Genomic DNA, 24692 nt, shown 5'->3' on the forward strand with positions numbered 1-24692 from the left:
ATTTTCAGTTTGAATATCATCTGAGTATCTTTCGCCTCTCTTTTGGTCGTGTAACTGAAAGCTGGTTGGTACGATACCTCTCGAAGAGTATCTTTCCTGAAATAAAAATAAAAGACGAAGGACAAGACAATGAAACTTCATACAATATAATGACTACGTCGTCTTTCTTTACTGGAATAAATTAACAAGATCCCGACAGAATCAAGTGCTAATGAGAGAAATACCCACCAGAATTTGGAAACTAAACCTTCTGTATTCTGCCAAGATATACATGTACCAACGTATTCCACGAACTTGTCCGATCCAGCAACAAGCATCAATATTGTAAAACGTGAGAAATTATATTTCAACTGTTTTGGCTAACATCGTTTACATGAATGTAAATCTAAACACATGTGCCGTATTAGCAACAAAGACACCACACACGTATATGTACAGAACGCCAATTAACAACAGCATAAACCAAGATAATGACAAGAGTAAGCAAATTGTTCACAATATAAATGACAGGCCACATAATATGAATGTTCATGATAGCAATGGACATTTGGCAGACTTCATCAGCTTTCAATCAGACATCTTGTAAATGACACGGACAGTTCTACACTCATGATTAGCAGATTTACGCACAAATGAACTTTTCAAAACTGCCGTAACACTCGTATGGTCCGACTGCTTATGTTAAGATACCAATATACTTTTGATGAGGGATCATTTGTAATAGAGGATTAAGCGAGAAAACTCAATTAATGTACACAGGAATAGAAATTTTACAAAAACGAATGACACTTGGATAAATCAACAGTTTACGTAGAAACAGACGCCGGGCAGATAATACCGATACGCGTTCTGATCGTATCTATGATTGCCATACCATACAGAAAAAAATTGCCACATTAACAGAGGACCTAACCATTTACAAGGACTAAAACTAGAAATTCCGGTAGTCAGTAACAGTCGTTTGAAATGTTCTTTTAAATCGGGGCAGACTTCTACTGTGATATATTGCATGATGCGGTTGAACGAGGACATGGTCCAACTGCATTGAAGTCAAAATTAGGCTACTGACTTTCCGGTCCAATAAACGGCAATAGAGAAAACTCGTTGATACTTGTAGATACCATATTCAACATTTTTGTTTCACATAAAATGGAAGGGCATGTTCTAGAAACCTTTTGGAGATTGGAGTATATTGGTTTTTTAGGAAACATTCCATAACAATTTGATTGAATTCAGAGGGAATAATACTTTGCAAAGTTGTCACGGAAACAGTATCATGATGGATTATCATTCAACTATATAGTAACGAGAAGAAGAACACAGAATGTCAATAAACAACTTAGCCAGGATCCTACATTACTAAAGAAGTATGGGGATATAACTCTCGAACAGAAACACCGAGGATTCGTTGAGAAAATAAATGAAAATTTACAGAAAAGCGGGGAAATCCTTTACATTCAACACCACCCGATTCCAAAAGAAACTAGCACTTTCCCCATACGAATAGTGTACAAATGCAGTTGTCATCAGTTACCAAATCATCAAAGTCTAAATGATTGTCTAATGGACACACCAACAATATTAGATTAGTTGAACAAATATTCTAGTACAATTTAGAGCCAACCAGTTTGCTACATGTACCGATATTGAAAAAGTATTCTGACATGTTGGATTGATGGAAGAAGATAGAGACTTTACACGATGTCATGGATGCGTGTGGCTCAATGACCCTACAAAACAAGGAAGTCCGGGGAAACTTTCAGATTCAGATCAGTGTCATTTGGAACGACGTCTTCGCCCTTTATACTCAACGCCACAATGCAGAAACATTTGAAACAATTCGGAAACAATGAAACAGTCAGAATGCTAGAAACAGACATATACGTTGATGACATATTATCTGGTATGAAAAAAGAAGATTTGTATATTAACTTCATGGAAGCAAGCGGCTTGATGGCGGGAGCTGGATTCAATTTGAGATAATGGTGTTCCAGCAGTGCTAAATTGGCTTTAAAAGAATACGGATAAGTAAACACAAATACTTGGAATGCTATGGAACAGTCGAAACGACGAGATCTCCTACCCGAAGCGTGAAATTCTTACTTTAAAATGCAACCGAAGTGAAGTTTTGAAATATTCTTCAAAGATTTACGACCCAGTTGGTTGACTTAGTCCGGTCACTTTTATAGTTAAAATCCTGTTACAGGAGTTATGGAAATGGGGATTCTAATGGGACAAACAGATTTCGGTAAACTTGAAGACTACATCGACAGATTTGACTATAAAAAAGCAACAAAATTAACCATTAATGGGTATATCTTTACCAAGACAACTATATCAATGGAGATAATACTTCAGGTATTTCCAGATGCAAGTTCATAGGCGTATGGAGCAGCAGCATATTTGAGCAACAAAAACGAACGACTTTAGTAATGTCAAAAATCAGAGTAGCATCAGCAAAATGCTGAACACTTCCGCATCTTGAGTTTATGACAACACTCATCGAAGTACGATTAGCTCCATGTCTTCATTCAATGCTTAAATATAAAAAAATGGTATTTTGGCCAGATAGCAGCAATGCACTTATTTGGGTGACATCTACGAAGACTTTGAAGCGTTTTATAACAAATCGAGTGAATGAATAAACAGAATTGCCTTACTGATAACAACCCGGCGGAAAAGGCAGAATTGATAGACAGCTTAAAATCGCCGGAAATAAGCAGTTGGAAAAACACCGATTTGACGTCACTGGTAGATGAAAGTGGGAATTAAGAAGAATCGGACAACTTGGATTTGACTAACCAAATTAAGAAAGCCGGTATAACCAACTCATTGGATATTTCCAATTATGGATCGTATGAGATTACAACATATCACCGACAATTTCCATCGTTTTATCTGCAAGTGTAGGCGGGATAGGATTTCAAGCAAAAGTGTACCGCTGGAGGTTCATACAATTCAAACAGTAGTTAAAACTTGGATTTTAGATTTCCAGGAGTCTATGTACACAATTAATATGTCATGTCTGCGATGGGTACACCACAGAAACACCAAACTAAGTACCTCGAGTGAGACAGTTAGCACCTTTCATAGATTGATTGATTGATTGATTGGTGTTTTAACGCCACTTTCAGCACTATTGGCTATTGCATGGCGATCATTTTTTATTTGTGGAGGAAGTCGGAGTGCCTGGAGAGAACCACCGACCTTCGCGTGAAAACTGACAATCCTAGTCAATTAAGGTTGGAGTCTAATGCACCTGCCATGTGGGGGGTTCGAACTCACAATCTTATAGTTGACAGACTAATGAAACAGTAGTTGGACCATTCGGTCAAAGAGGCACCCAGGACTTTTATAGACGTTTTGGATACCAACTATTTGGCAATATGTAACGAAATTACTCCGCAAATGTGTATTTCCACATAGAGATCGGGAAATCGTTCGTTGAACCAGACAAGTCATTTTTACCTCAAATTAGATTTCACATTTACAGTCACCAGAGTGTAATTGACAGGAACTGTACTTGTAAGAGACTGAAAAGGAAATTTGACAAAAGCGTAGATATGCCCATTTAACTGTGCTTCTGCCAAAAGCAGTGCATCTTGAAGTGGTACCGAACTTTACCGTACATTCGTTTATTCAAGCATACAGGCGTTTCGTCAGTCGTAAATCAAAACATAAGACACTTATACCAAACAATGCTTCTACGTACAGTGCAGGATCAGGGGAACTGAAACAAGTATGTGAATTATCTACATTAAAAGATACTTTATCTATTCGAGAAATAGATCGGAAATTCATACCGAAACGCGCACCTTGGTATGGTGGATTCTTGAAGAGTCTAATTCTTATAACAAGGACAAGCCTGAAAAACACACTTGGACGATCTCATGTCAATATAGAAATGTCAATATAGAAACTCTCCAGACTATTGTGACAGAAAAAAAAGAATTTTGAATGATAGGCCGCTTAGATATTTTTTAATCGGTTATAAGAGACTGCAAAACTTTAACCCCTTCTCATCTTTTGTATGGAAGAAGAACATCAACGATTCCATATCTGCGAATTAAAATAGAGGAATTCAACGATCCAACCTGCATGAATTATGGAGACATAAAGAAAAGTGCACAAAGAAACACTTTACTGATACAACACTTCTTGACATGATGGAAGTCCGAGTATCTAACTGCATTAAGTGAATTACATAAGCTTCAAGAAAAAACGACCAATCTAGTCATATTAGAGACACTGTTCAAATCCATAATGAATTGAACATTAGGAATCGTAAACGATCTATTAGGAAGAAATGATTGATTTGTACGTGCAACACGGATACAGAGAAGCAATGGTGAGACATCCATGTCAATTTTAGAATTATTTCCGTTGGTGGCAACAGATACACCGTTGGATGTTACAAGCGATTACACTGACGAGCAACATGAAAACATAACACACAGAAGTACTCCACCGACACAAACAGCGATAATGAAGGCCCGATAGAAGTGACGGAAGTACATAGACAATGTAGATTAACATGATGAAGAAGACTCACAAATTAAAAAGACTTTCCTGGTAAACTGTAATGGCCTGACCATTAAGTATAACCACGATTGGGCTCAAGCAATAAGAATATCAAGTGCTGACAATTTATTCTTAAACCAATCTAACAAATGGTAGAAAGCTGGAAAAACAAATAAAATACAATTTTACAATGTGTTGAATTAATGTTTCTAGTGTATGAAATGTCCAAAATAATTGATTGCACAGTCCGTTGAATCCGAGAAAATGTTGTACTTTCAAGAACGGTTACATTTCCAGTATTTCACGGAGAAAAGGTTCAATCATACGAAAGGCAATTTGAAGGCTTTAAGTACAATGTTATATAATTAACTCACTCTGGGGTTAGCCACGAATTGTGTCCAAGATGACGTCTCGACGAAATGTTCCTCGTGATCGTAATGACCTTGCAATTTTCCTGTAACGGATACGTATGAGAGGGGAAAAGGTAGCGACGGTACGATGTTTTAACGTTAAAGATGAATAATCCTCCTAGACTGGAACACATAAATAGATTAAGAATATAATCAAACGAACTAAATGAATTACAGAACGGTGTAACAGAATACTCCCCGTCTGATGTCTATATGATATCACTTTTCCATAACTAAATCGCATATGAATATATGAAATAAATAAAATCCAAACATAAATTGATTATGTACAAGAGTAATGTCCACTATTGGTCGTATGAGAAATGTCAGGTTTCAACTTACGACCTCTCAATATAAAGTTTCCAGAATAGATTAATTCCACGGGAAACTGGGTTCGGCACAGTTTCTTGTCCTAAGAAGAAGGATCTCTCCAATAAGGTTGCTGCGATTTGCAGAATGTCCCATAGTTGCTTTTGAGATAGTAGGAACTGTTTTCTCCAACGTTGTTAGACATCGACGACGGTTGAAGGTGGTCCTCCGTTGGGTATGACGAGATCTGATACTTGATCCTCTTTCGGTTTGCCGAAATGTCACATCTTTTTGAGTATTAGACGAAATTAAGCGTTTCGTCCTAACGTTCCATCCTGTTGATCCAGTTGTTCTATCTGTGAAGTGGGGTCCTCTATGTTTGATTTGTTGTAGTAATATCCAAGAAAAGGTGTTCCTTTGTGATAATGTCCAGATAAGACTACTGGTTCCTTTTCACTAAAATTCAAGTCAGATTTGGCAATATTGCTTCCTCCTCGGAGTAGAGGTTGCTTGCTCAAAGGCAGGTTGATATTAGCAATAGGTCCTTCTATCGGAATAGGTTTGTGAATGCTACTGATTTCCTCACCATGAACTTCAGGTCCAGTTGATTTCGGAATGAAATTTTCTTTATCTATAGATTTTTCTACAGAAGTCAAAGATTTTGCTTTTAGTGACGCGAGTGATGTCCCTTTAGAGGAATTCGTGCGTTTACCAGGCTTGGTACTAGGTCCTGTAAATTCAAGGGATTGTATTGGATGCGATTTTGCGACCTTGGCATTCGAATGAAAGCTTTTGTCGTTATACTGAACAACAATTGGATTCTTGTCCTTGACGGCTATTTCCGGTCTTGAGGCAAGACGTTGTTCTGATTCCGTGATTGAAACGTTAGTTATCTTTGTGTTGACTTCAATAGGAGAAGTTTGCTTGTCAATGTATGTATTTCCAATTATGACCCAACCAAGTCTCAACTTTTGGGCAAATGGAGTTCGGGATGGTCCTAGGCGTTGTTCAAGGACGTGATGTGCCTCTATAAGGTCCCTTCCAATAAGGAGAAGCATTTGACAACGTTCCTCTATTGGTGGAATGCTTCCTCTGAGTTCTTTCAGATGAGGATGATGCATTGCAACTTCAGGAGTAGGAATTTCGTCTCGATGATTGGGAATATTATTACATTCAATTAATGTAGGCAGATCAAATTGTACGTCACTATGTACAGACTTTATGACGAAATTTTTTACTCTTTTCCCGGAAGTAGCTACTCTGCTGGAGCATGTCGTAAGAGAGTAGTTTTCAGGTTTCTCCCGAACGTTAAACAGACTGAAGAATTCAGGCGAGGCAAGAGACCGGTTGCTTTGGTCGTCAATAATGGCGTACATCCTGATAATTTTGTTTGTCTTGTCCTTGTGGTACACGTCCACAGGTAATATCTTGGCATAAGATTTCTCGCTCTTATGATCTTTGTAGATCTCTGTGCAGATCGAACTTACAGAGGTTAACTTTGTTACAGCTGACTCTGTCTGCTCCCCGCCGTAGACTTGTGTTAACTCCCCGCCGTAGGTTTGTCTGGGTGAGCTAAACTGGGAACTTTCAGATTGTTGTGGTCTAGTGATGTGAAGTGCTGTGGTATGTCGTTCACTTCCACACTCGTTACAACTGATACTTGCGTTGCAGTCCCGACTTCTGTGTGTGGTTGACTCACAACATTTGTAGCACACATTGTTTTGTCTTAACAGTTCCTTGCGTTCCTCGATTGGTTTGGCTCGGAATGCTCGGCATTCATTCAAGGTATGCTTTGTCTTGTGTAGGATACACAGATTTTGTTGTTGACTGCTGTCTTCAGTTTGCTGTTCAACAGCCGTCTTATGGACGTTGACTTTAGAGTACGTCTGAGGTGTGAACCTTGGCGTAGAGTCTTTTGTATTTGGTGTTACTTTTGATCCAAAGATGAACCCAGGATCGTTCTTAATTTTGCTCATTTCCCTGATGAAGGCAGAGAATTCTGTGAATGGCGGAAAGGCAACTTCATATTTGGACTTGTATCTTGAAGCCCTTGTTATCCACTTTTCTTGGAGTCCGTATGGTAGTTTTTCCACAATAGGATTTATACCGGACGAAGAATCGAAATAAGCAAGCAAACATCCCAGCTTGGGATTTTCCTTGTGATATTCGATTTCTGATAGAATATCAGACAAGTCATAAAGACGTGCGTTATCTTTGTTCGTCAAGGTAGGAAAATTGACGAGTTTTGCTCTTGATAGAGGCTTCCAACATTTCTGGAGCACCATATCGCTCATCCAGTCTTTGCCATAACCTCTGTAGGCCTCTAGTAGGGTTGTTGGCATTTGATGCCCTAATACTCATGGCATGTTTACCAGACTCTGGCCTTCGCCTCTTAATCAGTAGGTCTATTTGTTCCGAGTCAGAAACTTGTAATTCGTCTATGACGTTTTTAAAGCTGGCTGTTCATGTATGGAAGGATTCAGCCCGATCGTTAAAGCTTGTTAACCGGGAGAAAAGCAGGTCCTTACGTAGGAGAAATCTGGTTATTTCCGACGTAGGATTGATTTGTTGCTGGTATGCAACAGGGATCTCTTCTTGTACGCCTTGTTTTTGGTGTTAAACAGGGATCTTTTCTTTAAAGTCTTGTTTTGTGCGTAAGACAGGGATCGCTTCTTTAACACCCTGTTTTTGGTGTTCAGTAGGGCTCTCATCTGCAAGGCCTAGTCTTTGTATGCCGGTTACTAATCCCAGATCTGGGATTAAGGTAACTTCCGGTGACTTAGTATCGGAAGGTAAGACAGCAGATGTCTGTGACAGCAAGTTCAGTGCCACGGACGGCACGAACGCTGGTGCTTCGTGACTCAGCTCGATCTTAACAGGAATTTGTTTTTTCTTTTGAGGTCCTGTTACTTCCTTTACAACAGTAGATACAGGAAGTTTATTGACGAAATCTTGCACACGCTGGAGCGGGTCTTCCTTTTCGTAAGGTACTTCGCTAAACGTTTGGCTGTCATCGTATTCCAGGATACGAGCCTCGGCTTCTGCGGCTGCAGCTTCAACAATGTTAAATCTGGCTTTCAGCTCGGCTTTTTCACGGCTTACCCGTACGGCTTCATGTTGCATTTGATCCTTCCTGCGCATAGCCTCTTGTTCTAATTGCACTTTTCTGTGAGCAGCCTCCTGTTCTAGCTCAGCTGTTCTCTGTGCAGCCTCCTGTTCTAGTTGAACTTTACGTTGAGCGACTTCTTGCTCCATTTCTGCCTTTTTACGTGTGGCTTGATGTTCCATTTCAGCCTTTTTACATGTGGCTTCCTGTTCCATTGCAGCCTTTTTGCGTGCTGCTTCCTGTTCCATTTCAATTTGTCTGAACAGGTCTTGTTCCTCTAACATTGTTTCCTGTTATAGGATAAGGGCATGTTTTTCGACGAATGCTATTTTAGACTTTGCAGCCTCTGCCTTGGCACGCTTTCTCCGTGCCAGGCTTGACATGTCTGACACGTTAGAGCTACCGCTGTGCGAGGTTTTCTTACCCCTTGAGGTCTTTGTTTTAGTTGATTTGGCCTTTGTTAGGGCGAGGCGATGCTCGTGTAAAGAGTCCATGGCCAGTTCCACTTTGGACAGACGGAGATCCAATGTAAGGTTACATGCGTCTATGTCTTTTTGACTTTCCAACGTTCTGGTCCTTTTTAGATAGTCCAGATATTCGTCTGTGACCCTACGATAATTTGTACAGGCTTTTACAAGAATGTCCTGGGCTGTTAAGACTTGCTGAAGTTCATTGGGAGGTGTGGTGATTTCCAATAACTGGGACGTTATATCTGACCAAAGGACCTATAATTCCTCACAGAACTTGTTACGTTTTTCTGTGTAGGCTCCTTTACCTTTTTCGGTGAGATCTCGTACTCGCCTAGTCTCGGGATTTTCATCTAAATGTGTGGTATTAGACGGATTTTGTAAGAGTTCTAGATCTGGAACATTTCCCTCTGGGGGCTGTATCTCTTCTTGTTGTTCCACATGACTTGGATCCATGTTGACTCAACGTTGTTGGGTTGCTGTCGAGTACACACAAGATATGTAGTCCACTGTCAGTGTAAAGGTATGTACGTTGCTACGTTCCTTGTTTGGATATGTAAAGACAGGTTGTCGTCAATTTACTGTACGTGAAGTGGCGTTATCTGTGAGACACAACAGGCAAGTTGTAGACTTTTTACTGTAATGGCCTGACCATTAAGTATAACCACGATTGGGCTCAAGCGATAAGAATATCAGGTGCTGACAATTTATTCTTAAACCAATCTAACAAATGGTAAAAAGCAGGAACATATAAAATACAATTTTACAATGTGTTGAATTAATGTTTCTAGTGTATGAAATGTCCAAAATAATGGATTGCACAGTCCGTTGAATCCGAGAAAGTGTTGTACTTTCAGGAACGGTTACATTTCCAGTATTTCACGGAGAAAAGTTTCAATCATACGAAAGGCAATTTGAAGGCTTTAAATACAATGTTATATAATTAACTCACTCTGTGGTTAGCCACGAATTGTGTCCAAGGTGATGTCTCGACGAAATGTTCCTCGTGATCGTAATGACCTTGTAATTTTCCTGTAACGGATACGTATGAGAGATGGAAAGGTAGCGACGGTACGATGTTTTAACGTTAAAGATGAATAATCCTCCTAGACTGGAACACATAAATAGATTAAGAATATAATCAAACGAACTATATAAATTACGGAACGGTGTAACAGAATATAACTTTTAATTTAATTTCGTACACTCATTGGGTAACGGACGATTTAATCTAATCTTTTTTTTTCAAATATGGACATTAAATGTTGAATTTCTAATCATAAGCACTTTTTGCGGGCCCCAGTATGTCAAAACTGTCGCCGTATGACGACATACTTAAGTTTGTTCCTTCCCATTGTCGTCGTGGGTGAATTCAGTGACGTCGCCTAGGGCGCTTATGTAGTTGTTATTAACAACTATGGCTCAACAGACGTGGTTACATATTTAAGCGTACATGTCTCTTGCCACAGTTTTACCCTCAACAATCATACCACATCTCCTTATCTTATACTGTCTATAGGTCTGGTCCGGAGCTTACCTTTTCACAGGACCGGTCAAATGCAGACGATTTTACAGGCCTGGTCTGGTGCGGAGTAGTCTTGTCCTTAGGACTAGTCAAACACATACTGGTCTTGAACAAACATTTCAATAAGACTGGAGCAGTCCGTAAAAGTAAACTAAAGTATACTGTTTCACCGATAAAATTAAACTTGCTTGTATGCTCGAAATACATTAAGTTAACTTCAAATGCAGTCAAAATGTCTGCTCAAAGTTAACTTTTGTACATGTTATCACCCCGCCCATATGTACGTCACTATTCATCAAAACATCAGAAATTCCAGAATTCCATAACTACTTTAATCTATATATTACATTGAAATAAAAATAATCAAGTCTTTAATCTTTCTTTTGTTGAGGAACAATATAAAACCAAAAGATAAGACTACCTGAAAAATTTAAATTGTACCACTATTAGTGATCTCGATACGTATTTCGATAAATACAGTCTCTTCAGTGATGTTCAAGACCAGACTATTTTAAAATCTAAAACCTTTTTTCAAATCTTAGTGTGTGTTATACGACAAGAAAGACCGTAAAATATGCATTATCTGACTTATTTGCCGTCAAAAAATATTATTTTTTGCAAAGATTTGCAATCAATTATATACCGTTTTCCCGATCACATTAAAGTGGGATATTTTTTTCTTACATGTCTTAAGCGTTTAGGTATAACCACGCCCAATGGCTCAATCATAAGGTGAAATAAAACTCACTTATCTATATAAACGTTAGTAATGACTGTCCAGTTATATCAAAATTTTACTGTAATTACGAAGCAAGACACAAATAATTTGTTTCGGTTTATGACAAATACAAGTCACTTGGTAAGTAATTTATTATATTAACTTCATAAAATCTCGTACTTTGATCAGGAAGAATCAAATCAGTGTAACAAAAAATAAACTGATGGAATCGCAGGAACTCCAAAGGGAGTCAGACCAGGTGCTTCGACGGGATAAGCGTATTCTGCTATACATGCATTATCCGCCATGCAATTTCATACTCAGTCACAATAGGGAATAAGAATGAATCGGTAAAATTACAGATCAGACGACAATACTGAAATATAAAGATCTAAGACTGCAAAACATGTCGCAAGTGAGACACAGACACATCGTATCGGACAACCAATTCGTGATGGTGACCGTTAAACTTATCAAGTGTTGATTTCAGTCGTTCCTCCTCATAACTCTGTTTGAGTAATTTTGGTGTAAGGAGCACACCCCTGTTCATGAAGTCCGTATAGTGTGAACATGCACGAGCGAGACGTATTAACTGAGATTTTTAAACGCCATACGATGACGTAAAGGGTATGTTACTGCTGAGAAGTGGGAAGTTGACAATTGGAAAGTTGAAACCATCACGTTTGTCATAGATTCTAACTTGAAGTCGTCCATCTTTGTTAATATCGAGGAAAAGATCAAGATATGAAGCAGACCATCTACTTTCGGTGGTATTCTCAATTTGAAGTTCACTGATGTATATGAGATGTCATCACTCATTGAAATTTGGATTATTGAGTGACAGAAATTCGTCAATATAACTAAAAGTGAAAGTAAAGAATTGTGTAAACCAATTTTGAACTGCAACTGTCAATTTGATCTGAACAGCTCTTTTATTAATTCATGTTCAGTCTTTCAATTAACTAGGAATTAGTATTTAACTTTATTTGACGTGTCTGTAGATATGAAATTTACAGGCCCAACAGCATTCTTGCATGACGTTTTTTGTATTGCAAATCATAGATTTGCTGGTTATAAACAATTGTTAACCACACTTTTCGAAGCCGTGAACTAATTGAATGTGTTTATTTGCCATTTTCGTACAATTCTTATAATTCATCTAAGATGTATTTCTTATTGAAATTATATTTATTGTTCACCAAACCTTGGCATTGCTACGAACAATACTTCTTACCCATCACGGTAAATAAAATATGTTCAACTACGATTAAAAAATTAAAAAAAAAAATATTATGGAAAGTAGCTTTGTGTACGGAAACAAGACGAAAAAACGAGTCTATGCATTTGTACCTTATGTATTTTTTTGTATTTTAGACAGTTAGAAGACAATCAGATAACAGCTGTTAATGGAAAAATGTTCGAGGGATTAACGTCGTTAAGTACACTGTAAGTCATTAACAGTTGACAAAATAATTTGACCATTTAATTTTTTTTTTAAAGGCGCAACTAACCTTGATTGCATTTCAACAAGTATTGCCTTCCGATGGCTGACACATTCAAACATAATAATTCTGAATGATAACAAATTATTTATTCTGCGTAAGACTTTTTATGGATGTCGTTTTAAGATGTTCAGTTTTATTCTCGGAACGATTTTTGGAAAATTTTTGAACATCCAAAATGACTTTTGACATTAGGTGTTTCTAATTGACGCTGTTTGTCAGGTTTTATTCATTTATTAAATGGGGGAAATTTGGAGGTAAACGATTTTATTTACCACTATACATGCACGAAATTGGTCAATTCGGTAGGTCCTATAATTAAGTTTTGTAAAAAGGGAACTTTTTGCGACAGTTTTATTTTCGCGGTAAGAGTTGAAACGCGTAAATTAAACAAACGCAAATATTTAAAGAAAAATGAGGACAATACATCAACGTGTACCAAAAGGATATCTAGATGACCAGTTGATAACATTATATTTAAAGACGACAGATATATGCAGTAAATCATAACTTTATATCTAAGTGAAAGGATGTTAGAAATCAAAATAATGAAAGTCTATATTATATAAGACATATCCAACTAGTGGTCAAACGGATATTTTTATATAAAAAAACATTCGTTACAGGTATATTACACCTGCTACAATCAATTTTTAAATATTTACCACATTGCATCCGCTACAAAGATCAATCAGAAGTGCTGACTACTGGGCTGGTAATACCCTAGGGGAGGAACCCTCAACCAGCAGTGGCATCGACCCATTGGTTGTAAATAAACTCTTCATAGATATAAGGATTAAAAGTGTGTACGCCAGACGCGCGGCTTCTCTTCAAAAGACTAATCATTAAAGACCAAGATCTTCTGTGTACTGCTATTTTACAACCCCGATCTACCTTAAGAATACAATAATGGGGGGGGGGGGGGAATTGCACTAACATTTCGCCATAGGACACATTCATGAAAATCCAACAGTTCCGTGACGGTCGTCACCAACAGTGAAAGAGGGCCGAGTGACATGATTTCTTAAAAAGCTGCTAATGATACGTTGAACATGATTTATGTAATTGCGACAAGGAATTAGGGCTGTAAGATGGATATACAAAGTAGAATAAAGTGATCTATTGATCACGTATAACCATGTTTGCAGAAATAATCTTTAACAGTAAATGCCAAAATTTAAAATAAATGTCACCAGTATTTTATGCTTTTAAAATATTAAATATAAACATAAATTGTCAAACAGTACTTTTGTTTTCATCTGGAAACTAACACAAGTCAAATATAAAGGTAGCTAGGGGGAATACATCTATTAAACAGTAAATGTCAAATCATCCAAATCGATGTATTTATAGTTCATGACATTGTTAATAACTTCCGAAAGTTTTGGTCAAGCAGTACTCTAGTATTCAACCGGAACCTCACGGACGTACGGTTATGTGCATCACTATTTATCCTTCTTTAAGGCGTGAGTCTAATGAGAAAATGTAGTAAGATTACCAATGATAAATCAATTCATAGATCATAAAACAAAGCTGTCAACAATTAGACGTCACCTTGAGTCTTTTAAAAATGAAAAAAAAACAAAATTCCGTGTTGTAAACTTCAAGGGCCATATACGACAAAAAGTGTTAATTTTTAAAATTGAACCCCAATTGCCGGATTTATTATAAAACAATGAACGATTAACAAATATGACGGAAGAAAACGGCAACCAATTGCTAACAATTCCTGGATTTAAAAAAAAAACAGGCACATACAAAATGTGACGAGTTATACATATTTGTTAACCCCTTATCTTCCTTAACCAGGGATTGTGTTATAGAAAAACAGCAAGAGAACAAACTGTAAAAATCAGATGGAAAAGATGGGTACTTAATACATAACACATAACAGAGTGACAAAAAAACCTAAAAAGCCGATTCAAAAGTACTTACAGCTACTAAAAGCTAATTCTTGGACCAATAACAACACATAAATAAACCATGTTCTCCAAGACCTAAATGTCAATCAGTACAACGCCCACTCATTTAGTATGAAGATAGCACAAGCAGTTTTAGAACGGATTGTTTTACCTTTTATTAGTTGTTACTTGCCGTCATACCCGACATACTAGTGTTCTTTTCATTATGTGAAAAGGATTAAACTTTTAATTTAGAACAGTAATAAATCGAATATTTTATGTATCAAAGATAGTTTATGAAAATTTCATTGTTATTGCTTGTTTCAACAGTACACTAGACAACAATCCACTGGACTGTACAAATTGTGATTTGGAGCAATTCAAGTTTTATTTACAAAATAACACGCAGTTAGGAGACACAGGTGCTATGTGTGAAGGGATACTGATAATAAACTATAACTTCACCAACTGCAATGGTAGTATTATACAATTACATATAATATAAACAAATAAAATAAAAATAACAATATAACCGTAGAATGATTTTACCAAATGATGTGCGCATACTAAACATCATAATAACAATATACAGATATAAAATGCAAACAATACTGTATTATTCTTATGCGTAGTTTAGACAGCTATCAACAGAAAATAACTTTATGTTAATCCGTGTGTCCGAAGCGCTACTCAGGACTCGTCCCCCTCAGGAACACACAACCCTAAACAATTGAAAGCCAATGAAGTAAAAGACGTGTGGATCCACATGATCAAAATGGATATTAAAAGAACAGCTAAACTCATCCAGGGTCAACTCTGCCAAGGGAGCCGGAACCTTAGGTTTTTAAATAAGTACTGTGACACGGACTACAGAGCTGGTGACACCCCTGGAGGACATCAGTGGTATCGACCCAGTGCCAGATAATGCAAATAGCACTTTAGATAATTTCATGCGCCCGAAGTGCTTTTCCGGAAACACCTCCATCAGGAACGCTCAAACCAAGCACGTTAAGGCCATGAATGTATAATACCTGAAAACTTGAGGAGCTATGTGACTCAGGAACCAAAAAAGAATGGCAAATTTCATTTCAAGTCAACTTTGCCTGAGGTAGTTGGAAACATGATAATAGATGACAGGAGGAAAAAAAGCAATAGCAGTTAACAACGAATGCTTCAATTGAAACAGGGGATTCCCAATGTTCGCGACTGTAACAACAGTGCAACGTTTGTCATTTTACACAAATGTCAAGCCTGTCATGCAATAGTACTGTTAGGAATGCGACTGATATGGTTTGTTCTACCTTGTAGTTACCCAATTTACTACACACACTTGTGGTAAAACCAAGCAAAAATCAAACGAAATATTTTATGTTTAAAATGGTGACATATCTTTGCAGTACTTTAATTTGTGTGGATAGGTGTCTAATAGACAATCATACTATGTCACTTTCATATCAGTAGACATATCTCCAATATCCATTATTCATTATCCTGCGTACTCCTTTTAAAGAGATAAAAGTATATTTTGTATATTTGTCGCTAGTTAAAGTGACATTCTTTCTTTCATCATCCATTACAACTATGAATATAACATTTGCAACGAGTACAGAAATGATAAAAAAAAGTCTGTTTATCGTTCTAAAGCGCTAAAGTCTTTTCAAGTTTTGCATTTTTTTTAGTTTTTGTTGTTTAAACTCTAAAAAGATAGTGAAATATTTTATTAACTATTGCAATTCTTTTTGACATGTTGTTGTCTGTATGAGTTATATATTTTGTATCTCAAAATCATAGTTTCTTACTTTTTCATATCTTATTATTCATCAGATAGTCCATCGGAAACTTCAACCGTAAATGGAATTAGATCGGGTAAGACTATATCTAGTTAACGCAATGAAGGTTAAAAAAAAATGTGTACCCAAAAATAGCACAGATACATGAGCAATTATGTTTTGGCAATTTATTCAATTTGAGTAACGAAGTTGTTTTGAAACATAGATACAAAACGTAGAGGATGCAAATGAACTACCTGATAAAAGACAAATTAAGATGCTAGCTAGTTACATTCAACATAGGGAATAAAAAACAAATTGAGGTGTTGAGATATATTTTTGCATTTATCATTGATGTGCTGAGGGTATCATACATTGACATTTCAATTAATAAAGGGACATGTTATAATTAGATAAAAACATATCACGCCTAAAACTGATTTTGAAAATTTTAAATTTTTTTCTACATCTTACCCAATCTCTAAATAAAATGATATATGAATTGTTTGTTGAGATATACTTTTGCATTTCTCTCTGATATTTTTTATTCGATGCGTTATAAAGTCATTTATGTAAAAACACAAGTGATCGAAGACCATTTTGCTCATAGCAAAACCTCTGTATGATCCTGATATTTTCTACACTTAATATGAAATAGTCGTGGTTTTAAATTTGAGTATATTTCAGATTCATCGTCAACAACAAAAAAACACTTGATCATCGGTTCAGCTGTTGGTGTTGTTGCTTTATCTGTGTTTGTCATCGTTAGTATTTTCTACTTCTACAGTTATCAAAAGAGGTATTTTAATATAATATGAACAATTATAATTTAGTACCAGAAAGCGTATACATGTATAAAGAAACTGTATCCGATATCCGTTTTTGTATGGTATGGCAATACAACATTGAATGTTTAGAATGTTGTACCATTCTGTAGCCGTAGTTGTATGGTATTTCAACACAAAACGAAATGCTGAAAGTGCTGCTAGAGTATGTAGGATACATGGTAATGTAAGACGTAAACACTTATTTAGACCTGTTGTTCCACGAATTGATCTCCCTCCCCTTAACACCTACTAGAAAGTGTATTGATATTGGCAGGATCTTATTTATACATTTTGATTGCAATCTTTCTAAATTAACTGTTTACTAAATTTAGAAGTTTTGAAATACTAAGGCTTTTCTAACTCAGGCATAGAATACCTTAGCTGGATTTGGCAAAACTTTTAGGAATTTTGGTCCTCAATGCTTCGTACTTTATTTGGCCTTTTTAACTTTTTAACTTTTTTGGATTCGAGCGTCACTGATGAGTCTTTTGTAGACGAAACGCGCGTCTGACGTACATTCAAAATTTAGTCCTGGTATATATGATGAGTTTATTTTATCAGTTAGTATGTTTGTATACAATCTTTATTTCATAATTGTATGATAATGTTTCAGTTTTTGTTTTCTCTCAAAATACAACTGTAACTGTTTTATCCAGTCAGTGTACAACATATCTACAATATTAAAATAGGGTGACATTTTTTGATTGCCAATGAAACAATATTCCATCAGAGTTCAAATGACGTGCTTGTATGCAAGCATAAGTCAAAGTTAGGCATTTACCAATGAGCAAAACCCATACCATATAGTCAGCTATAAAAGGCCCTGAGATGACAAAATGTGAAATAATTTAAACAAGAAACCCATCGCCTGATTTATTACAAAATTATAAATAAAAAACATATATGAGAGACAACTAACAACAACCACTGAATTACAGGCTCCTGGCTTGGAATAGGCACAACCACTGAATTACAGGCTCCTAGATTAGAATAGGCACAACCACTGAATTACAGGCCCCTGGCTTGGAATAGGCACAATCACTTAATTACAGGCTCCTTGCTTCGAATAGGCACATCAAGAATGATTTGTTTAAAGATACCTTTTTTACAAAATAGTGGAATAATTGTCTTCAATATTTCAAGTGTTAACATAAACAAAGATAGTAAACAAATGAACAATGTCCCATTAAGTTTGATTCCAGCATTGGCCTGTAATGGCCGTTTACGCGGAAGAATATAATTGAGCAATGAATGTTTGCACTAGGTAAGATGAGACCAAACAAATAACCTCCTGCCGAAAACCTTTGTTTAGAAATTGGTTGAAGATATGAAATGGTAATTGATTCTCGGAATGTGATTGATCTAATCACTGACATTTTTCTGTCAAATTAGTGTTCATGGAAATGTACGTACAGATCGGATATGCTTACAAATAACCCGAATAGCTTACTCGTTACTTACCGCTGCTGTACCTTACCTTAACCTTAATTCTCTCCGCGACAGAGGTCGCATAAGGCCTCCATGCTGTACGCTGCCGAATAAAGTTACTCGTTTAATATTTAGTCTATTTTTCCTATTTATGTCTTTCTTCGATTTCAAAAGTTCAAGCCGACAGTTACCACATATGAAATTGGGGGAAAAGGGTGGATCGTTTTCAATATTAATATTTATAGATAATTAAGAATCTATTTCTGAAAGTTTAAAAGATAATTTTACAAAAAAATGTTTTGACCTTCTTTTTTAAATACAAATTATCGAAATCTTTCGTTGATACCAGTCAATTAAAATATAAATTTAAACGTTTATATTCGTTATTTTGTATATAAAATAAATTTGCAGTTATAAATATAGCGTCAAGCTCATTTTGCTTGGTTGTTTCTCTTTTTGCTGTAACTTGTTAAGAGGGTGGCCATGGAAAAACCAGGCAGTAGATGGCACATGACATATTTTGTTTTCAAAATTTTTTCATCTATTTCATATCACAAATTCATTCTTTCTCAAAGTTAAATTGTGTTTTTATATTAACTGCAACAAATGAAATGAAAAATACATAGAAAGCACTGAAAATTCATTGAAAAGGGGAGATAACTCTTCATTTTGTACAACATTTTGTTGCATTGTTAGTGAACTTTAAAATCATTTTCTGAGCCATCCACTGTTGATTCTAAAATGGCTTTGACATATATATCCTTTGTATGATATAAACATTGCATTGGAACCAAAAATTCAGTGGGAAAAAAATTATGTTGTGCCACCCATATCATAGGATTTGTCTGATATATACTTGGACAGCCTCTTAATTAATACTAGTTACAATTGTTTTCAAACACTTAAAAAATAAATATAAATATCACATGTTTTACGACGACTTAATTATCCCGATTTCAATTATTCAGTTTCAATAATGTAATCATAATATCTATTACAAATATATTAATCTAAAATACTTGAAATTAAATATCCTTTTTTAAATCTCGATAAACTTGGCACATTTCAACGGTCAAATATTTAATGTCTACATGTGTCTAAATTATTTTTTGAAATCTGATTGCATCATCGTTATTATCTGTTTAATTCGAGATCCGCTTTCATGAGGAAAATACTTCTAGATCAGTTTAAAATAAACAGTAAAAACCAGAAAAAGGCAAAAATAAATACAATTTTCCATGTTAAACGGTTGTAGTTTAAACAATTATCGTCCGTCTTTCAAGCTTTTTACACCATTCGATTTCTTTCTAACGTTAGAAGTTTTATATGATACAGCGCCGCCTTGTTATTAATAAACTATGGATTTCCCACAGGTATAATTATCGGACTCATTAAATCACGTGACTAATAAGAAATTCCAGTTCCATTTACAACCAAAGGGGCCTTTCTGCGGAGACAATAATTGGATAAATCATATGACTTTAGTACAGAGCTCTGCAGGTCATTAATTCATGAGAATTAATCGTTGTTATTCCTTTTCATTTAAATTCTATGCTTTAACTAACGTCGCTACAAATTTAAACTTCAAACACATTTATTCTCCTCACAATACAAATCAAAATTTGTTTTGAAAATGTCTACTAGAAATGTAAAGTTTCACTTTACCGGCAAAAAAATAACATCTAACTGTTTATATATCAACGAAATATTTTGCTTCTGTCTAAACCAGATTTGGCACAACTTTTGGGACTTTTCAATTATTATTATTACGCCATCTTGCGTACAAAACTATAAGCCTGATATCTTTGATGACTTCTTTCCATTTCTTTAATAGGATATAAATTACAATGTTTCTTTTATTTTATCTTACAGGAAAAGAATCGTTAACAGGATACATGTGGGTCAAAACTAGCCAATGGACCAATCTACGTGATACATGCATTTCTATGGAGAGGACATTTAATGTCTCTAACTATTTTTAAAGTGCATCATGTTACTGCGGATGTTCGATTATGTTACCGAAAATAAATCACATTATAAACTTTGACATTCCAAAAACTTGACCTTTTGACTAAGTTTCAGGTTATTATGATTTAAAGGAGAAACAATTGTGGTTTAATTCGCTGTGGTTGTACTTCACAATTTGATTTTCCCAAATTAAGACAAAACAACGAACACATAGACTATCTACAAAATTTGTTTTATTAATGCATATGAACAGTTTTGCTAAAGGTGATTTCAAGTATACATAGTGAAACAAATTCCAGCGAAACTTTAGATTACATTCCCTTTCTTATTACAAAAAACTAAGTTGTCATTAAAATTGCATTTTATATAAGTTAGTGCACGAAGGAGATATGTTTGGTACCAATTAGTCAAATTCATCAACTATATTTTTTTTTGTCATAGATCCGTTCTAGCTATTGTTATTTTTTTAAAGAGGTAAGAGAAACACAGAGCTTTGAAATATATTTATATAGAATAGCCTTTAAGTATAAATTCAGTAGATTGCATCACGAACAAACAGACTGTAAATATGTTTTAAGTAGTATCTGAATATTTTAGATTTTTGGTTTGACGTGTAAAACAGAATGTATACATGTATGTACTGACGCTTTTTTCATTGCTCTTATGCATGTCTGTCTTTCTATGAGTAATAGTTCTTAACAGCTTTTTGAAGGTTGTTTAAACATGAAATGTCGAACTGAAATCCACTTTTCTTGTTTTAATAATTATTTTTTGAATGAATTTTTGAGATATATGCATATATGTTATAGATAATGCATATTTTAAGGTTTTTCTTGTCGTAGATCACACCGAGGGGTGTCAGGATTGATAAAATGAAAGACTGCACGGAGGGAGGTCTTTCTTTGAACAATCCTGACACCCCAAGTTATGTTCTACGACAAGAAAAACCTTAAAATATGCATTATCTGACTTATATACCAAAAAAAAATTAATTTTATAAAGATTTGTGAAATTTAGTATCCTATTTTACCGACAACACTAAAGTGGGATATTCCTTTCCAATGCGTTCAGGTTTTAATACGCCCTGCGGCTCATGTAGAATGTGAAATAAAACTCACTAAATAATTTAGATATAAACCTTTTAAAAATTATTATCCCTACACAATAAAAATATTACTATAACTGCATGAAGTAAGACACAAATGTTTGTTGCAATCCGATAACGGTGTATGACAAATACAAAACACATTGTCAGTAATTTATTGTACCACTAAGCTTATGGAAAAGGGGGAGGGGGTATGTTTTTTTTTTCTCTATTTGTTATGTTATTTCTATCGCGGAAAAGTGGTTATTTTTTTAACAATTTTACTTGAATTGAATGAAAAATTCAGAAAGATTGTCTTTTGAATAGCAATACATTTTATTAAAAGATAATAAAAATATAATTATATACCCTCCGCACCCGACCCTTTCGTTAGTTACGTTAATTTTATTTAATAGAATATAAGATTATCTTATTAGTTGATCATTTGATAGAGTAAAAGGTATACATAAATCTAAAAAAGTTAAGAACTGACACGAAGACGAATATAAACACATGTAGGTCACAGTATGATTTCATATTCAGTGTGTATCGTTCTGAACCTGCATGAAATATTTGCCACTGGAAGTTAAGCAAGCAACCAAAAATTAATCAACCTATTCAGTTTGACTCAATAAGATTTTCAAAATCTTAATCACGAATATGTTCAATCTGGATTTATTTTATGAAAGTCTACATTAAAATTCATCTGACATATATGATAATGTTTCTTTATTGTAGCGATAAATTAACAAAACTTCACGTTACTTGTTTCTAAAATTAAAATGCGGGACTACAATGACGGTTTCTTTTACACCCATCATCGATTGAACTTTAAAAAATAAATTTCCAAATCGGAAACAAAAATCTATTAGACGAATAGAGTTTTGAAGTAAATCATATATTGCATGTTTATCAAGGAAAATAATGACCTCACACAGGCCACTAGTTTATACCTTGGAGCATATATCATTGAAACATGGTATCGTCCGGGTTGATTCTGAAAAAGAATGACCTGTCGTTCTGAGAGAAAATAACTCCATATAGGTATATAACCAGCGGTAAACTTTAATTTATGTCGTCATTTTATGTTTCATGACAGCTCTTATAACCGTACAAAATAAACTCTTGTCACAAAATCGTGCCGGTATTGTTTTGAACTGGTTTAGTGACATATAATTTGATATGTTGTCCATCGAATTTAGTTAAAATCTGCAAGAGTGAAAACTTATGTTGTCTTGGTGTTTGAAGAATATAATATACTCAAATATATATATAAGACCTAAACACGTGAAGAGCTATATGACATAACAAGACCTAAAAAATAGCAAAATTCATCATAATTCAACCTTGCTAGAAGGAAATTTCTTTATTCATCAACGGATAATTGAAGAAAGGTCTGTTAAAAATCATGTCGGTAATAAAACTTTGACTACTTAGGTTACGGTAGCATCGGTAACTTAAAGGCAACCGTCAGTGGTAACGATTAGGTGCTAGAAAATGAAAATCACTCTTTATTAACTTCATGCGTCTTATGCGCTTTTCTGGATTTATCTTTATCAGGATAATGGCGGGGAGGTAAAGAATCTTGTACATTTTTAGATCATAAGCTGCTAAAATAGACCGACAATGAAGAAATATGAGGTGCAATGTGTCGGTTTGGATGGATTATCGTATACGACACATATAAAAGTGGTTGTAGTAGGAAAGAAAGGACACATGTTTATTTAAAAGTGAATATGTTAAAGGTCATGATCCAAGTTAATACAAAATAGCTGCACAAAGTAAGAAATTCTTCAAAATCATGATTTGTTGATCAAACTTTGGCTTTAACTTTCTGACAAGTTTTATAAATGAGTGCCCTAAACATTACATTTTGTACACTGGGGCTCTTGAGAAAGTTTTGATAGCAATTTTTCTTCCTATATGACATTTATTCTTCCTTTCGATAAATGTGCGGTTTAGAGACATTTGTTGACAGTGTCTTGTACTGATAACATTCTGAAGGACACTCAAAGTCAAACATCTGTTATACAAAATTTATGTCTTGTTTATTGCAAATCATTGAACAGTTTGGTAGACAGTGTCAATTCGAGGGAAAATATATGTAAGTACTCACTGACAAAAACTAAACTGGACGTTTTCAGTGTTCCGATAGGGTTATATGAGAAGTCAACTATTCATCTAAAACACTTTTATTGAATGGAAGGACATGATCAATAAATGTTAGTGAAATAGAAGGATTTTGTTTGGATTTCTTTTGGCTTTAGAAGTGTTTTGTATAACTTATGATTCGTATATGTCTATAAGAATTTACAAATCTGTGCACAGTTAATACCCATACCGCCTGTTGATATATCAATGCATTACCAACAACAAATATTGTTAATGAGAAAAACCTGCATTATAGTCGTTTCTATATAATGTTTGGGTTATTGGGATAATTGCATATTAAGGAAGTTAAGATCTTTTACAACTTAAAACAAAACGATAAGCAATATCTTACTATTTAGTGCTGGCTAAAACAAAGTTGAATTGTTTGATATTGTTGAAAATTGTTACTGAAGACATTTTACCCAATCTATGATTTTTTAAGAATCCATATCTGAATGAGACTGATTGTAAAGGACACCTCTTTGCAATGTTTTTAAAGATGAGTAAAGTTATAGTCTTGTTAAAAATTAATCAATAAGACAACAATCAAAAGCCACAAAGTGAGTCATGTTCAGGTCAAAATACATGATATATGTTCTTAAATAAAAGTCAAAGCCTTACGACTGCAGTGAGATTAGTTGTCATAATCCTCGCAAAGAGTTCAAAGGAATATATACAAAACCCCACTATGCCCAGTTTATTAGACTATCAACGATTTGGCATCAACGCCACATTCTCAAAAAAACAAATGATTTAAAACCGTATAGCGGGGTTTTTTTTCGCGTAAAATTTCGCGATTTAGGGACAACAATATATATGAAAAATCTTGGCGGTTTTTAATTTGGCGGATTCTTAATATTCAATTAAATATTTTGACGGATACTGAAATGTTGCTATTAAAAATTTATAAAAAGTGACACGTAGAAAACAGTTTAACATGTTTTTGCTTATGACGTCTGTCTACGTGAATATATTCATACAGTTATTCAATAAAATACCGATAACA

At 35.0% G+C, this 24692-nt stretch overlaps 1 protein-coding gene across 1 annotated transcript in view; it reads left to right on the plus strand.

Moving 5' to 3' along the window:
• LOC143066665 (uncharacterized) overlaps positions 1-21269 on the plus strand; it is a 52932-nt gene extending 31663 nt beyond the window's left edge. The window contains exons 4-8 of the mRNA XM_076239510.1: positions 12431-12502; positions 14790-14935; positions 16284-16325; positions 16916-17027; positions 20356-21269. Coding sequence (XP_076095625.1) covers positions 12431-12502; positions 14790-14935; positions 16284-16325; positions 16916-17027; positions 20356-20395 — 412 coding nt within the window. The 3' untranslated portion in view covers positions 20396-21269. The remainder of the gene's footprint in view (positions 1-12430; positions 12503-14789; positions 14936-16283; positions 16326-16915; positions 17028-20355) is intronic.
• The last annotated feature ends 3423 nt before the right edge of the window (positions 21270-24692 follow it).

Source organism: Mytilus galloprovincialis, chromosome 3 (assembly GCF_965363235.1).
Source record: "Mytilus galloprovincialis chromosome 3, xbMytGall1.hap1.1, whole genome shotgun sequence".
In the NCBI taxonomy this organism is placed as follows: domain Eukaryota; kingdom Metazoa; phylum Mollusca; class Bivalvia; order Mytilida; family Mytilidae; genus Mytilus; species Mytilus galloprovincialis.